At 50.2% G+C, this 17,254-nt stretch overlaps 2 protein-coding genes across 9 annotated transcripts in view; one reads left to right on the top strand and one right to left on the bottom strand.

Annotated features, from left to right (window-relative positions):
• LOC105534900 (protocadherin gamma-C4) overlaps nt 1–6,944 on the top strand; it is a 49,871-nt gene extending 42,927 nt beyond the window's left edge. For all 7 annotated transcript variants that reach the window (XM_011973869.1, XM_011973848.1, XM_011973861.1 and 4 more), the window contains one exon: nt 4,916–6,944. In XM_011973869.1, coding sequence (XP_011829259.1) covers nt 4,916–5,142 — 227 coding nt within the window. In that variant the 3' untranslated portion in view covers nt 5,143–6,944. The remainder of the gene's footprint in view (nt 1–4,915) is intronic.
• A 2,009-nt stretch (nt 6,945–8,953) lies between these two features.
• The window catches only part of DIAPH1 (diaphanous-related formin 1), a 105,102-nt gene continuing 96,801 nt past the window's right edge, over nt 8,954–17,254 (bottom strand). For both annotated transcript variants that reach the window (XM_011973815.1, XM_011973822.1), the window contains one exon: nt 8,954–10,937. In XM_011973815.1, the coding sequence (XP_011829205.1) occupies nt 10,810–10,937 (128 nt within the window). In that variant the 3' untranslated portion in view covers nt 8,954–10,809. The remainder of the gene's footprint in view (nt 10,938–17,254) is intronic.

The raw sequence follows: 17,254 nt of genomic DNA, 5'->3' as shown, positions 1-17,254 counted from the left end.
TGCTGCCCCTAACTCAAGAGTAGGATTCTGGTTTTCCCATAAGGTTGACTAAGGGCTTCCTTTGTAATAGAGATTCGACCAATGGTGGTTGTCCCTGAAGAGTCACTAGGGCCCAGAGCAGGGGAAGAAGAATATCATTCGTCCTTAAGGGTACAGGCCTGGGCCGGGTGTGGTGGCTCATGCCTGTAATCCCAGCACTTTAGAATGCTGAGGTGGGCAGATCATGATGTCAGGAGTTTGAGACCAGCCTGGCCAACATAGTGAAACCCCGTCTCTATTAAAAATACAAAAAATTAGCCGGGCATGGTGGTACACGCCTATAGCCCCAGCTACTGGGGAGGCTGAAGCAGGAGAATCGCTTGAACCTGGGAGGCGGAGGTTGTGGTGAGCAGAAATTGCACCACTGCACTCCAGCCTGGGCGACAGAGCGAGACGCTGTCTCAAAAAAAAAAGAGCATGGGCTTTAGAGGCAGGCCAATCTGGATTCAAATCCTGGCACCACCATTTAGCAATGAGTCCTTGGGTAAGTTATTAAACCCCTCGGTTTCACTTACTGTTAATGGGCACAGTATTAACGGATCTCATTGTGGTGTTACCAGGGCCAAATGCAAGTCCCCCAGCATGGGATTGGCAGAGAGTAAGGGCACAATATATTATTATCTTTGCTGACCCAAACCCATTTTTACTGGGTAGAAAGCAGAATTAGAATAATGCCTGTTAATAAAGACTAGCTTCTGGAGCAGCAAATCCTGGGCTTATAAGGAGGCTGGCAGAGGATCAAGGCATTGCCCTATATCATGAACTGATAGCCCTGCCCTCCAGCACGTCTGGAGGACTGGTGGGTAGAGAACCAGGTGAAATCACAAGCAGCACTGTCATCACACCTGCGCACACGCTAAACAAACTTTAGGGGCCTCCTGTCAATGAATCCTCTCAATAGCTCTGCAAGGCAGGCCTGATTTCTCACATTTGACAGATGAGAGAACCGCGAAGGCACTTGCCTCAGGGTCCCCAGTTTTGAGCTGCTAAGCTGAGGTTCTAACCTGGCTCAACTCCCAAGTTTATGCTCTTTCTACTATAGGGAACATGGCTGCCTTTGGATCCAGCCTCGGCTTCCCTATTACCTGAGCAGGACTAGAAGCTAACCTCTTCCTCAAGCTCTGCTTTATTCTTCCACATCAGGGTTGCCAGATAAAATACAGGCTGGCCAGTTAAATTTGAATGTCAGATAAACAGCAAGTACTATTTTAGCATAAGTCAGTCTCAAATGTTGCATGAGACATAATGTACTAAAAAAAAATGCTCATTGTTTACCTGAAATTCAAATTTAACTGGGAGCCCTGTGCTTTTATTTACTAAATCTGGCAACTCTAGCCCAGATGTCTTCGAGGTTAAGTGGGGCCAGGCCTGTGGTTGATGGAAAGACAGAGAGGTGGCAGGAACTGCTGGCCTCCTGAGGCAGAGCTGTCGCAGGTCTGGTGGGGCTATGATTCCAGAGAGGCCAGAGACTGAGTGGCAGGCGGCTGGGTCTGAGGAGATGCCAAGTTGGGCTCTTGAGGGAAATAAACAGGTATATTTAGCTGTTGTGGCCTTGCGCCCTGAGGCCAGGAAGCAGCTTTTTAGCCTAAATCCAGATGTTCAAAACAGAAATGAAATCAGTATTTATGGCCCCAAACCCTCCAAAGCAAGTCATGCAGCTCGTTCCCCTGTCAAGGCCTCCCTCCTTTGGCCCACATAGGGCCTGACCCTCATCTGAGCCTGCGCCCTGGGAACGGACCCTGGGGGTGGAGGTGGTGGGTCAGGTCCTGCTCTCACTTTCACACCCGCTTCCTTGCCCTGAAACCAGAGAGGTTCCTGAAGTCCAGCCCAGCCAGGCCTGTGGGGCTGCTGAGGGGGGTTAAGTAAGAGGGAAAGTAAAAACCGACACTTGGGAGGAGGCTTTTAAAATAAACATCTGGGAGGAGGGATGCTCTCAAGGAGGCTGCGGTTTGCAGCTCAGCCAGCTGTGTTCCAGCTAATCAGGCCTCCCTGGGCTACTCTGGAGTTGCTGCCTCGGCCCTGGGATAGGGTGGGTTAAGAGGACACAGGGAGGTCAGGGAGCTGGGAGCTGAGTTTCCCTGAGTAGAGGCTGGCACAGGAGAGGAGGCATCACCCCCACCTTGTCCAGGCCAGAAGATGTCCAGCTTCTTGGGGCTCTCCTAAGTCTGCCTCTCCTTGGACCAAGAGAAAATCCCGCTCCTTGGTGGGCCTTGTGGGGAGTGGGATGTAGAGGGAGGTGCACTGGAGACCTGACTCTACAGAAGGTCAAAGCTGGCCATCTAACTTCTTCCCCTCAGACTTATAGATGGGGAAACAGGCTTGAGCCATGCAGAGCCTTGACCAAGCTCACACAGTTCCTTAGTGGCAGAGCAGAGCAGATAATTCTCTATTACATTCTGGATGTCCATATCTTTTCTCCCTCCTGGTCTAGCCCAACCTCAGGGCACCCCCCCACGAGGTGGGCGGGGGATGGTTTTGTCACTTTCACCCACTGGGGTGCTACTCAGAGATCTTGGGTGCACGTAGGACGTGGGTGGGCCGAGCTTCTAGCTGCTCAGTCAGGCCCTTCCTGTCATTCTGTTTCTGCCTCCCTTCTCCCTGCTTCTCCGTGTTCCTCCTCATTCTTTTCTGTGTGCAGGGAGACCACACCCCCCACCCGGCTCTTTCTCTGGCGCCTCCGAGGTCACCCCTCTAGCCCCTAAATCACTCTGGAATCCTGGCTCTTTGAAGCCAGATCTGGGCCCCCCTCCCCTACCCCTTCCATCCCAGGCTGGGAAAGGCTGGAAGAGGCTGACGGCTGGAGGGGAGGGGGCGAGGCGGTGGCGGACCTGGCTCCCTTTTGGAGTTAATTAGGGAAAACAGAGAAATGTCAGCGGAATGAAAGAGCTGGGGGGTGGGGGCGAGCTGGGGTAGGAGAGGAGGAAGTGGGCTGCTGCTCCCTCCCATTCAACCCCTCTCCCCCGCCCCCAGAAAGCTCTCAGCTCCGGAGATTTGCGACATGAAATGGAGGCTGTAGAAGCCTGAGCGTTGGTGCGTGAAGAGGAAAACCGAGACGCATCCCGGCTCTCCCTTCCCGTGTGCCCTCCCCCTCTTATGCCGGCTTGAAAATATTTCCTGTCTCTCTATTTCTCAATCCCTGGTTGATGTCCCAGGATTACTCAGCCTCTCCGGCTTTAGTCACTCTCTCTACCCGCTCCCAGGGTCTAGGGTGGGAGCAGAGGGAGGCTGGGGGGGAAGTTCTACTGCCAGCTGGGCCTGGGCTGGCCTGGGCATCCCTGAGGTTTTAACTGTCTCCTAACCACAGAGCATCTCAGAGCCTTCAGCAGCCAGCCCCAAGGAGTCAAACTCCTGTTTCCTCCTCTCCCACCCCTGACCCAGTCAGGGTAGGTGAAGGGTAGAGGTGATGGCATGCTGGATGATGACGCTGTTGATGATGTATTGCACAGGATGAAGCACCATCTCATTTAGTCCTCACAGCAACCCTATGAGGTAGTAAAGTGCTTCTCAGCCTTCACAGTGCATACAAATCAGCTGGCAACTCCGAGAGGCTGCATTCTAAACAAGTTCCTGGGTGATGCTGAGCCAGGGCCAGAGTGTGGACTTCTCTGGGCCACAGTTTCTTCTTATGTACAGTGGGACATTGGGCCGGAGGTGCTCTCTGATGTTACCTGGCTGTGACACTCTGAGCCTGTGCGTAAAGTGTCCCTCAGATATCTAGTGCCCGAGGTCATCATCTCCTCAGCTTCATAGAGCAAGGCTCTTCTCCATCTTCTTTCTACCTCCTATTCACTCAGAGTAGGGATAAGGTCCAAGCTGCTGGTGGCGGTGGTGACTGACTGTCCCTTCCAGCATGTGCTTAGGTACACTTGGGCCTGAATTCCCCTCTAATAAATGCTGCCTGGTATGGCCTTGGTCCTTCTAAGCCTTGGTTCCCTCATCTGTAAAATGGGGGTCGTACCACATACGTGGCTGGGCTGTTATGTAGAGGTTAAAAGTGATTGTGCATGTGAAGCATCCGGCAGAGTGCCTGGCACACAGTAGGTGCTCAAATGCTGTTTTGAAATACAAAAATTAGCTGGGCTAGTGGCGTGCACCTGTAATCCCAGCTACTCAGGAGGCTGAGGCAGGAGAATCACTTGAGCCCAGGAGGCAGAGGTTGCAGTGAGCCGAGATCGCGCCACTGCACTCCAGGCTGGGCGACAGAGCAGGACTCCATCTAAAAAAAATAAAAATAAAAATAAAATGCTGTTTTGAAATGGAGGCTTGGAAGAGCGCTTTCTTCACCCCCACCCCACACAATTACTAATAGAACTACTGAATCTCTACTCCATGCCAGGCCTTGCTTGGCAAAGGCTAGGGGCATGTACAAACCATGGCTGCTGCCCTCCAGGAGCCCATGGTCTCGCGTGGGAGTCAGAGGCTCCCTTGAGAAAGGCCAGGGCAAGGAGCTGAGAGCCTGTGTCACAGCCCTGAGAGAAATACTAGCGAATGTGTTTTGAGCACTTAGATCTACCAGGCACTATTTTAGGTACTTTACATACATTTTCTTATTTAGCATTCACTAAAACCACAAGAGGTGGTTACCATTATCATCCCCATTTTGCAGATGAGAAAACTGAAGTGGCATAGGGAAGTTAGGTAGACTTGCCCCGGATCACAGTGAGCTAGGAAAGGAGCTAGGAATCAAACCTAGACTTTCTCACTCCAAAGCCTCTTAACCTCTACCCTCAACTCTTGTGAAGAGAGACTACCTTGTATTCCCAGTGTTCAGGGCCCAGGGTGCTGTGTAGGCATTCGTTAACTGCTGGGGGTATAAGAGAGTGACTGTTGAGGACCCTAAGTTTAGCTCCCACCTGATCTTCCTCTGTCTCTGCAGAAGCCGCTGATGGGAGCTCCACCCTGGGAGGTGGTGCCGGCACCATGGGCTTGAGCGCCCGCTACGGACCCCAGTTCACCCTGCAGCATGTGCCCGACTACCGCCAGAACGTCTACATCCCAGGCAGCAATGCCACACTGACCAATGCAGCTGGCAAGCGGGATGGCAAGGCCGCAGCAGGTGGCAATGGCAACAAGAAGAAGTCGGGCAAGAAGGAGAAAAAGTAACATGGAGGCCAGGCCAAGAGCCACAGGGCAGCCTCCCCCCAACCAGCCCAGCTTCTCCTTACCTGTACCCAGGCCTCAGAGTTTCAGGGCTCACCCCCAGAATACTGGTAGGGGCCAAGGCCATGCTCCCCTTGGGAAACAGAAACAAGTGCCCAGTCAACACCCATCCCCTTACCCCCCGGGGGTTGAATATGCAAAGGGAGTTCTGCTGGGAACCCCCATCCAATCAATTGCTGTACCCATGGGGGTAGTGGGGTTAGTGTAGACACCAAGAACCATTTGCCACACCCCATTTAGTTATAGCTGAACTCCTCCATCTTCCAAATCAATCAGGCCCATCCATCCCATGCCTCCCTCCTCCCCACCCAACTCCAACAGTTCCTCTCTCCTGAGTAAGTTGGTTGGGGTGTTGAAGTACCAGGTAACCTACAAGACTCCTAGTTCTGAAGAGTTGGAAGGGTATCATGACCTCTTGGCCTCTCCTTTGATTCTCAATCTTCCCCCAAAGCATGGTTTGGTGCCAGCCCCTTCACCTCCTTCCAGAGCCTGAGATCAATGCTCAAGTTTTGGAGGACATGGTCACCATCCCCATGGTACTGATGCTTGCTGGATTTAGGGAGGGCATTTTGCTACCAAGGCTCTTCCCAACGCCCTGGGGACCAGTCTTCTGTTTTGTTTTTCATTGTTCGACGTTCCCACTGCATGCTGTGACTTCCCCCGCCTCCTCCTCAAACAAGAGACTCCACTGCATGTTCCAAGACAGTATGGGGTGTAAGATAAAGAAGGGAAGTGTGTGGATGTGGATGGTGGGGGCATGGACAAAGCTTGACACATCAAGTTATCAAGGCCTTGGAGGAGGCGCTGTATGTCCTCAGGGGACTGACAACATCCTCCAAATTCCAGCCATAAACCAAGAACTAGGCTGGATCCTTCCCACTACATAATAGGGCTCAGCCCAGGCAGCCACCTTTGGGCTGAGCTACCAGGACCAATGGGTTAAACTGGCATTTCAGTCCAAGGAAGCTCAAAGCAGGTTTAGGACCAGGTCCCCTGGAGAGGTCAGAGGGGCCTCTGTGGGTGCTGGGTACTCCAGAGGTGCCACTGGTGGAAGGGTCAGTGGAGCCCCAGCAGGAAGGGCGGGCCAGCCAGGCCATTCTTGTCCCTGGGTTGGGGAGGCAAGGAGCTAGGGCAGGGACCAAATGAACAGAAAGTCTCAGCCCAGGATGGGGCTTCTTCACAGGGCCCCTGCCCTCCTGAAGCCTCAGTCCTTCACCTTGCCAGGTGCCGTTTCTATTCCGTGAAGGCCACTGCCCAGGCCCCCGGTGCGCCCCCTAGTGGCCATAGCCTGGTTAAAGTTCCCCAGTGCCTCCTTGTGCATAGACCTTCCTCTCCCACCCCCTTCTGCCCCCGGGTCCCCGGCCATTCAGCGGGGCTGCCAGAGAACCCCAGACCCGCCCTTACAGTAGTGTAGAGCCCCCTCCCTCTTTCGGCTGGTGTAGAATAGCCAGTAGTGTAGTACGGTGTGCTTTTACGTGATGGCGGGTGGGCAGCGGGCGGCGGGCTCCGCGCAGCCGTCTGTCCTTGATCTGCCCGCGGCGGCCCGTGTTGTGTTTTGTGCTGTGTCCACGCGCTAAGGCGACCCCCTCCCCCATACTGACTCCTTCTATAAGCGCTTCTCTTCGCATAGTCACGTAGCTCCTACCCCACCCTCTTCCTGTGTCTCACGCAAGTTTTATACTCTAATATTTATATGGCTTTTTTTCTTCGACAAAAAAATAATAAAAAGGTTTCTTCTGAAAGGCTGAACGTTTATGTATAAGCGATGGAAGCTCCTGGCATGTGTGCATGAAATGATGAGCTGAGGTGGGTGCTGGAAGAAGGACGGAATCCGGAGGCGACTTTGTGTCCTTGCGCTGTGTGACTGTGCAATATGGCTGTGTATGCTTGCAATGCCGTTGTGCCTATGAGACAGTGCGATTGACTGTGTGCTTGTGGATCTGTGTACCGTGTGCCGCTGTGTGATCGGCTGGCGGGTCCGCTGTGGGGGTGGGGATCTGAGTGCGGCGTGTCAGTGTGCAATTGAATGTGCAGTCTACGCTTGCGGCTGTCTCCAGGCAGAAGAGGAGACCCCGGCGTGGGCGGGGGCGGGTTGGCGCCGGGCAAACGCGTTGGGGAGGGGACAGAGAACGTTTCCGTAGTTCCCGCCCCTTCCCGACTAAAATTACCTACTCGAAGCGCCCCGGAGGGTTTCGCGGGAGGAGGGTAGACTCTTCTTTGCCCCCGCACCCCCACCCCCACTGCCTAGGGGTTTTGGGAAAGCTGCGGGAGTGGAAGGGAATGCGGGAGGCGATTCTTCGAAAACCAAGTCTGCAGCTCGAGCCTCAGTTTCCCCACCTGGAATTCGCCTTCCCTCTGACATCTCCGCAGCGAAGCCTAAGAAATTGGTGGGCTCATCCTTTTCTTGCGGGGTCAAGGGGACTGAAAGGGCGTGCAGGAAATGAGATCCCTCGCAGACTCAGCTCCCCTCCCTCCTTCCTCTCGGTGCTGTTCCACTCACTCGCCTGCCCTCCCAGCTCCCCGCCCCCTCCGCCTGCCTCCTCGAAGCACTGTGGGATTCCGAGGTTGCTGCAGCCAGAGAAGCTGCAGAAAACACGGAGCTGGGGGTAAAGGGGAACTTATAAGGGGAACTACCCGGAAGGACCCAAGAACGCAGGCAGAGCCACTGGGGTTATCTAACCGGACAGCGAGGTTATGCGGCTTCCTCCACGCTGTGGAGCCTCCCAGAGCCAGGTCACCCACTCTGCCAGCTCAAGTCTGTTGTCATGGAAACCAAACCTTCCAACTTAAGAATCTGGGAGCGACTTTCTAGCGTGGGAGAAAGGGTGGTGTGCAAGGTTGCTGAGATGGAAGCAGGGTTTTGTTACTCAGAGCCAGGCTGTGGAGGGGCGGGGTGCCGGGCGCCTGGGTTCTATTCCAGGCACAGCAGCAGACTGGCAGAGCGCGTGAGCAGCTGTGGTTGGTCCCCTAATTGGTATGTGTGCCTATAAAGCTTTGAGCCAGAAACGCGTGGTCTCTGGGGGACAGGAGGGAGGCGGCAAGCAGCCCATCCCCACACCTTAGGCCATACTGGAGAGGCAGCTGCCCAGGCTCCAGGGCTATTTTAAAGGCTTTTATTTCCAGTTTCAGAGCCTGCCTGAATGGGTGTGTGGTCCTCTCCAGGCCCCTCCCCGTCTACCCTGGGCCTGCTCATTGCTGGTCTGGCTTTTTTGTGCAGGTCATAACACGCTCAGACAAGTATGGCTCCAAGTGGCAATTCATCTGGAGCATGACCTCGGGCTCCCAAACTCTGCTGGGCAGGCTCAGGTTTCTACCCCAGGGTAAGCCCCTCTACTCGGGAATGTGGTCTGTGGCCACCAACAGAGCGGAGGGGATGGGAAAGTGGGAGTCAGCTGCTTCCCTCAGCAAGAGACACAGGTACTGCCAGGAAACCTTGTGTGACATCTGGGAACATGAAAGGCTACAAGTGAGTTCCAAAAAAGAGCTCCAAGCCAAGTAGCAGCAATGTGGAAGAGTCAGGGAGCTGAACTGGGCGCCCACTCCTTTACTGTGGCCAAACAGCCTTGAGGTGAGCTCTGGTGGGGTAGAAGCAACCATCTCTAGCCCAGTGCCCAAGCAAAGTGTCTGGCACCTTTAGCTTTTTCACAGGGATTTGTCAGGTCAACCAGGGATTTGACGCAGCAAAGACTAGAGGAGCCTGGACTACAGTGAAAAGAAAACAGCTCAGAAATTCACACAGGAAGCTGTACTGCAATACTGTTTCAATGCTTTATTAACAGTTGGAAACAAAACCAACAAACTGGAGGTGATGACATCCCAGAAGCCTATGAGGCAAGGGAAATAGGTTTGCATTTTGTCCCCCACACCTATCTCTCTCTCTCTCTTTTTTTTTTTTTTTTTTTTTATTAAATGCATCTTAGCAAAAGTAGATTAAAAAAGAAAGGGTCAAAGCCCCAGATGTCAGCGAGCACGGAGGAGGTGACTCAGCGGAGCAACAGACGCCCTGCATCAGAGTCCTCCAAGGAATAGGCCAAAGGAGCAGCTCTTGCCCCTTTACACACAAGCGCCAGCAACCACAACCCTCCCTCCTGGCAGTAAGGCCTCACCTATAGTTGCCCTCATGCTTCCTAAGCTCTCTCTTGCTCTAACAACTCTAATTTTGGGCCAAAGCCAAGAGTGCCATTCTTTCTTCCTAGCTGGGGATGAAAAGCTGAGAGGGGCACAAGGACAACAAAAGTGTCACCCTAAGCCAGAATATTGGAGCTTCCTGTGGTTGGGGACACCAAACAGTTCGGTGTGCCCTCCCACTTCTCTTTTAAAAGAGAGCTGGGGTACAGTGTATGAAGGCACTCCTGGTGCCCAGTTCCCCAGAATGTCCAGTTAGCATCTGCACATTTGGCTTGATACATTTATACATTTATAAAAAACTCTATGGTCTTACAGCTCCCGCTCTCAGGCTTGGTCCAGCTCAACCAGAGAAGGGGTTCCTCCTGTGTCGGATTCCCTGGGAGAGAGGATCTGCCTTGGACTCAAGGGTCCAGAAGGTCCAGGGGCATATTCAGGATTGGGCCTGTGAGGAGAAATCCCAGGAACTCTGGAACCTGCCACCAAAGCTTCTTACATTATGGAGGGGAAAGGGGGAAGGAAGAGTTTTCTTTAAAAAAATTTTTTTTTCATACAAAAATAGATCCATTTGCAAAACAATTTCTCAGCCAGGAGGCTCCACCTCCCATTTCCTTGTAGACAGAGGGTAAGGTGTTGGGATGGTCACAATACAACCCATAGTCCAGATGAGATGCACCAAAGCTCGGGGAAGGCATGAGGAGGGAAGGTGGCTCAGTAGCCTGGGGTTGGTGCAGAGGGTCCACAGAGGCAAGGGCATAAAGCATGGCAGAGGCTGGGGGCAGGTCCCACACTGTCGCTATGCCCTGCCTGCCTGCCCACAGGCTCTGTCTGGCGTGGGCCACAGCACAACAGGGAAAGTGGTCCAGATCCTTTGCTTTGGAGGCCTTTCCCAGGAAGGTGGGGTGAAGGTGGGATTTGCTCCCAGCTTCCTTAGGAGCAGCTCCCAGTGCCACACCACTAATAATAAATAACCACAGCCAGGAGAGGGAAGAGCAGAGACGACAGCAATGAAAGGAGGGATCTGCCCAAAGGTTTACAAGCCCCATGCTGTTCTCAGGGCCAAAGAAACCACAAAAGAAAAGCACAAATCCAGCAAGATTGACCTGGGGGGAAAGCCCATTAGAAAGTCAGGGCTGAGAAAAAGCAGGCTGGGCCTTGTCTGAGATGAGGCCCTCTGAGTAACAGAGAGGAGACAGGGTTAAGGCAGCAAACATGGACCCTGCTTTGGTAATACAACAGCCAGGGCTGGCTAGGTTGGGCTCAGGCCTCCCCCACACTGCCCTTTCCTTCTGGCCTCCAGGCAGCTGAAGCTGTATGTGATGTTGAGAGAGCAGCAGGCCAGAGAGAAAGACAGGGTCAGGGTGGTGGGAGTGGCCACCCCAGAGGAATATCCCCTTGAGCCTTTAGGCACATGCTGCAGGGCAGGACAGTCTGCCACTCCGCTGAGGAGCTCCCGCCTCAGTTCCCACCGTCACAGGACCCACATTAACTTGCACGGCCAACCAACTCCTTGGCTTCCTCAAGGATTGTGGGGAATGTCTCATTCTTCTTAGACACCTTGGCAGGAACAGCGGCCATGGCATCGTCCTTGGCACACCCGGCCTTCCTGTTGGCTGCAAGAGAAGATGAGAGACTCTGTCCGTGGAAGGCCTCATTTCTAATTTCTTTCAAACTCTACAGCAGATAATCAGCTGTAAGCCACACAGACATGACTATGTTGGCCAGTTCATAGAGGGCTTTACTCTGAAGAAAGAGGGGCAGAGATCCAGCATGTGGAATGTATTTTTGGGTGGCAAAGAATGTAAGAGAGTATGGTGCAACGGGAAAGCAAGCCTTGCCCCCTTGCTTCCCTGTGTGAAAATAGCACAAAAGTTTGAACACAGCTAGACAGACAGAACTGGGTTGAAGTGTTAGCTATGTGACTTAGGGAGAGATGAAGTACTCAAAGTCTATTTTCTAATAATAGGGATGTTGGAATTAAATAGACTAAAGCTTAGTACATAGTATTATTTTTGTTTTCTTGACAGGTCCCAGGAAACTCCTAGGCCAAAACACTTTTCATTCAGCCCTGGGAGGGTTGTCCCTAGCAGAAGGCGACCTTCCGTAGGTGGTTGGAGAGACTCCTGCAAAGAGGAATAGCAGTCACGCATTGGCATCGCACTCCTATGTGTTCCTCCAACAACAGATGCCCACACGCCTTAGCGTTTTCCCACCTCTTCAAAGGTAGCAGCCGTGATACAAATGCCAAGGGCCCTTCAAGGTGTATAGAGTATGTGGGGGTGGGGTGGGGGGAGTGGAGGTAGTAATAAAAGCTCTGTCAGGGAAGCAGAACTGGGATCAAGGATGGACAGGAGAGGACCCCTACAAAGAAATCTCAGCCCATGTGGCTAAGGGATGGTCAAGTTCCAGCTGTCATCCCAGATTGGAAAAGAACCAAATCAATTCACGAGTTTCTGTTCTAACTGCTGGGTTTCATCCCCAAGACTCTCATATTCATTTATGGTATCTAGGCTTATGGCCCCAGTATCTGCAGCAGGAAGGCCACTCCTTGAGACCATGCCCATCTCATGATGTCTCCTCCTCCCATGCCCCGGAACAGCACAGAGCGACTGTGTATATACCAAGAGCTGTCTGGGATGAAAGAAGCCAGACACGAAAGGCCATATGTTATGGGTCAGCTTCTATGAAATGTCCAGCACAGAAAAACCCAGAGATAGAAAACAGACTGGTGGTTGCCAGAGGCAAGGGGAGGGGAGAGTCAGAAGTGACTGCTAATGGGTGTTATTGTTTTTCTTTTGCGGATGATGAAAATGTTCTGGAATTAGATAGTAGTAATGGTTATACAATCTTGTGAATATTCTAAAACCCCTGAATTATACATTTTTAAATGGTGAATTTTAGGTATGTAAATGATATCTCAATTGGGGGGCGGGGGGGAAAGACTTCCTGGAGATCTGGGAAAGCTGGAGTGGGGAAAGCAGTACCGGAATGTTTTAGAAGCAGGACCAGATGAAAGAGCCGAGCACTCCTAAATGAAGACCAAGACTGGGGCAGTTGCAGGACTGGAACAAAGTGCCTTTTTGGACCAGCAAAAAGCTTTAGGTAGGCAGAAGCCAAACAGGATCAGATAGACCGTCTTTTTTTTTTTTTTTTTTTTTTGGATGGACTCTCACTCAGTCGCCCAGGCTGGAGTGCAGCAGCGCAATCATAGCTCACTGTAGCCTCAACCTCCCAGACTCAAGTGATCCAGCCACCTCAGCCTCCCTAGTAGCTGGACTATAAGCATGTGCCACCACATCTAGCTATTTTTGTATTTTTTGCAGAGATGGGGTCTCTCCATGTTGCCTAGGTTGGTCTTGAACTCCTGGGCTCAAGCAATCCTCCCACCTTGGAACCTAACGTTCTGGGATTACAAGCGTGAGTCACCATAGCCTGCCAAAGCCCAAGTCTTAACCAGGTCTTCTCCCCCTGCAGAGCCATGACTCAGGCTACTGTTTTCATCACAGGAGAGGCTGCCCGAAGATGAAGCAGGGAACACGCAGCATGCACACAAGGTTACCAATTTAAAGGTCTGCTCCTCCTCCTTTACTTCCCAGGGGTACAAGAGGTTGTCTACCAAGAGGAGAAAGAATAGTGAAGACCCTGACTGAAAGCCACAGGACTTATCTAGTTACAGACCATAGGTATGTGACCGAGACTGTGGGAATTTCACAAACCCACTTACTGGATTATGAACACAAACTACTGCTCCGTGACCGACAAGTGAGGAAAAGGAGCCTATGTGATTGTGACTATGATGGTCTACATGTGTACATTTCTCATATTGTCCTTACCACCAAAATCTTCCTCAGGCCTCCTGCATTTCCACTCTCTTATGAAGTACTCCCTCTCTAGATCCCATTTCTCATGACCGGAAGGGTAGCAGTTTCAGATCATTTTATTATTTCTTTGAATTCAGTCTCCAGCAGTTGAGAAGACATTGCGACTCTGTGCGTGCATGTGTGTGTGTGTGTGTGTAACTCTAGTGGTGTATGTATGTTTAAATAACATCTGACTCCAGACCTTGGGAAAAGGAACACTGGGCCACTTGTCCTGGGCAACACAGGAGAAGGCAGAGTTCCCATGTGGTAGGTCTTAAGCTGCTGCTTTCTGTGGTTTCTTCCTCCAAATTAAAAAGATACCATTTATTCCTAATCAAGTGGTGTCTCTAGACATTTCTGAACTCAAGAAGCTTCTGATGTATTACAAACTTCCTAAGACCCAGGAGCAGACAGTAGATAGGGAGAAGATCAAAATTTCCCTTTTAAGCCTTGAAAGCCAATACACCAGGGAGGGTGTGATGTGGCCTAAGGTCAGGGGATGAGAAAGCTCTTGTTGGAACAGGTCTCCCAGCTTTCCACTCAGTCACCATTATGCTCAGCAGGTTGAACAATCAAGAAAAACTGACCTCCCCACACTTCCCCCAACTTACTCGTTATAAGACTATTGAAAAGTAGCCATAGAACCAGATAAATATTTTGACTAGATGGAGTTAATGATCAGGGAGGATCATGAACTCAAAGAGAACAGTCCCACAGGCTGTGTGGGAAAAGGGAACAATCTTGAGATACTGGTGAATGCTCTCTGAGGACAGATTCCTAGAAGTTAGGGGTGGGCTAGGATAAAAACACCAGCAAAATCAACCATATAATGCAAGTGTAGCTAAATTTCAAAAAGGTTAGTGATTTGAAAAAGACCTTTATAAAACATAGGCTAGGAACTATTACTAAAGAGGAAGGAATAAAATAAGCTTCCTTAGGGAAGAGGAAACTAGGACAGATGGGGCAATCATCATCACACTAAATAACTCATTCTTGTCTCAAACTCTCCTAATTATGTTTCTTGTCCTATTTACAAAAGTAGGGGGGAGAATAAGTAGTGGTACAGGAAACATTCTTAGCAACCTTCTCTAGATAGGAGGTGATATGGTTTGAATGTATAACCGCTCCAAAACTCATGCTGAAATGTGGCCTATAGTGTTGGAGGTGGGGCCTAATGGGAGGCACTTGGGTCATGAGGTGGATCCCTTATGAGTGACTTGGTGCCCTCCCCACAGTAAAGAGCTCATACGAGCACTGGTTGTTTTTAAAAGAGCCTGGCATCTCTCTAGCTCCCACTTCTGCCTTGTGATACACCTTCTTCCCCCTTGATTGGAAGCTTCCTGAGGCCTCAACAGCAGATGCTGGCGCCATGCTTTCTATACAGTCTGCAGAACTGTCAGCCAAATAAACCCCTTTTCTTTATAAATTACTCAGTCTCAGGTATTTCTTTATAATAACAAGAAATAGACTAACACAGGTGGTCATGAGAGCACCTTCCTGAAGCAATGTCATCATGTCCAAGACTCTCCTTGCTGGAAGGTATGAAAGAATATTTCCGGCCCATACTGTGGGTTCACTGCCATCTCCTGTTCAATCATGCAGGCTGAGTGGAAATAGTCCTGGACTTGGGAGTCACAAAAGCGGGCTACAGTGCTGTCATTAGATAGCCATGTAGACCTAGGCAAGACCTTATCTGTTTTTTATTTTTATTTTTTGAGATGGAGTCTCATTCTGTCACCCAGACTGGAGTGCAGTGGTGCAATCTCGGCTCACTGCAAGCTCCACCTCCTGGGTTCATGCCATTCTCCTGCCTCAGCCTCCTGAGTAGCTGGGACTATAGGCGCCTGCCACCACGCCCAGCAAATTTTTTGTATTTTTAGTCAAGACAGAGTTTCACCGTGTTAGCCATCTTATCTGGTTTTAATTCCTTTCCCTATGAGCAGGTTAGATACTAATCACTGGAAGTCTTTAGAGTCTTTCCAATTCTATGATTCTATTAGATGGATGGAGCTTATAGGGAAGCTGGGAAATGGTAGAGGGAAGGAAAGGAAGAGTTGAATTTCTTTCTTCCCTTGGCTTTTATCCCAGTGAGCAAATGACTTGTACACAAGAGGCCACAATTCAGACAAGGAGATAAAGTTGAGTCATTAAAACCACAAGCTGACTCAACCATGGGCCTGAAATAGCAGCTGTAATACAATCACATGGATTCTTCCCCTTGACACTCAAACCATTGTTCTCCCACACCCTGCGGGTCACAGCAGTTTACATGTTGCTTTTAATGAACCAACCCTGATAGTAACTCTCCTCTTCCAACTCCTCAATGAGTCTTTGTATACTGGTCACTCCCCCAGGTCTCCAGAGACCGGAAGAATTTAACATTCCTTTAAATTCTAGGGAAAAAGCTAGTGTCTTTGAATAGGGACAGCTGTCTCTCTGGAAAAAAGGAGGGCTGTGAGGCAGATATGCTCCACAGTACCTCTGTTTTTTTAGCTCAAAGCAATCAGCCAGGAGGAATAGTCAGAGACAGCCAGGCAAGGGGTGGAACAGCCAAATCCAGTAGCCACACAGAGAAACCTATAGCCAGTGGAACCTTTGTATTTTGAAAATGGGGCCGTCTAAGTCCAGCCTCTCTCTCCTCTTCTCCTCTCAATCCTGTTGTCACTGCACAAAAAAATATTAGAGCTGGAAGGGACTCTGGAGACCATTCATTCTAGTCCAATTCTCATTTTATACCTGAGGAACTGTGTCCCAGAAACATTAAGTGACCTGCTTAGGATAACACAGACAGCATCCCAACTAGATATGACTTTAGGAGTTTTGATCCCTACCTACCCTGTGTTCTTTGTAGTCTACTCTGATGGCTATCCTCCTGTTTATGTTTAATGTGAGGCCACATCACATCACTTTACATGATGTGAAAGCACTAAGGTCTAAAGAGTTACCGGAATAACTCCAAGATATATTCAAGTGTATTTAGTGAACCCAGAGCCTAGAAAGATAAGCTTATAGGCTAGAGCCACTTAAAATATATGTAATTGTCATTTTACCTACTTTCCAATTTAATATCTCCTAGTATAAGTCTCCTCCTATTCCCTCTGGCATGGGAGAGAGTACTTTGACTAATTCAGGTCCTCTGCTGGAAGGTTAGGTTCCAACAAAATTCCTCCTTCCTCCACCTGTGAGTTCTGATTTTCCGTTTGGAAAGAAGTAAGAATGGGGCTTCCCCAGCAGAGGGAAGCCACTGATGTCTGGTTACCTGTGTACAGGAAGCATCTGGGATTCTAGTATAGTTCCACAGGAAGATTAGGCTTAAAAGGGAATTCCCCACCAAAAGTCTGATGCAGGCACTTAGCTGACGGGGTCAAAAAAAACCCAGTAAGATGCAATGTATTTTTGTAAGGCTAGAAATGCTTAATGTTAAGGCCACATCACCTTATGTAGTCAGTAGGAAATAATGTTGTAAGAACCTATAAGATGAAATACAGGAGTAAGGGTACCTCTAGCTGTACTCTCCTTGCAAACACCTATCTGTAAGACTAAACACTAGCCCAGAGAGTACTCAGCTCTTCATATCCACTTCTCCTCCCCTTTAGAAAGCCTGTACTCAGAGAATGCCAGAAAATGGATAAGAACTTTGACTCGGGAGCTTTCAGTTTGGGGAACATTCTGAAGCCATACAAGAGAGCCCTCAGAAGGGAGTATCACTCTGGTTATTCAGAGTATAAGTAGAAATGGGCAGTCAGCCATTACAGATGAAACTCACAGTGATGGAAACAGTTGGGCCAGGATACTGAGTTTATATAGGCTAGCATGCTCTAAGGTCCCCCTTTCCAGGCTGTGGCAGGTACTATAGGCCCTACAGATACCACTAATAGCTGAGCACTGGCCAAAGCAAGCTGTGTAACTCCTTCTATTTACAATAATCTCAAAGTAAAACTCACTATCAAATGGTCCTACACAATGCAACAGCCAAGAAATAGGGAATATAGATTTAAGTCCCTCTGAAGTAGAAACCTTTAAATGATGCCTTTTTTGTAATTCCCACTCTTCAAATTAGAAAAGAAGCT

Source organism: Mandrillus leucophaeus, unplaced genomic scaffold (assembly GCF_000951045.1).
Source record: "Mandrillus leucophaeus isolate KB7577 unplaced genomic scaffold, Mleu.le_1.0 Scaffold1003, whole genome shotgun sequence".
NCBI lineage: Eukaryota > Metazoa > Chordata > Mammalia > Primates > Cercopithecidae > Mandrillus > Mandrillus leucophaeus.
This window is presented reverse-complemented; position numbering and strand designations above follow the sequence as displayed.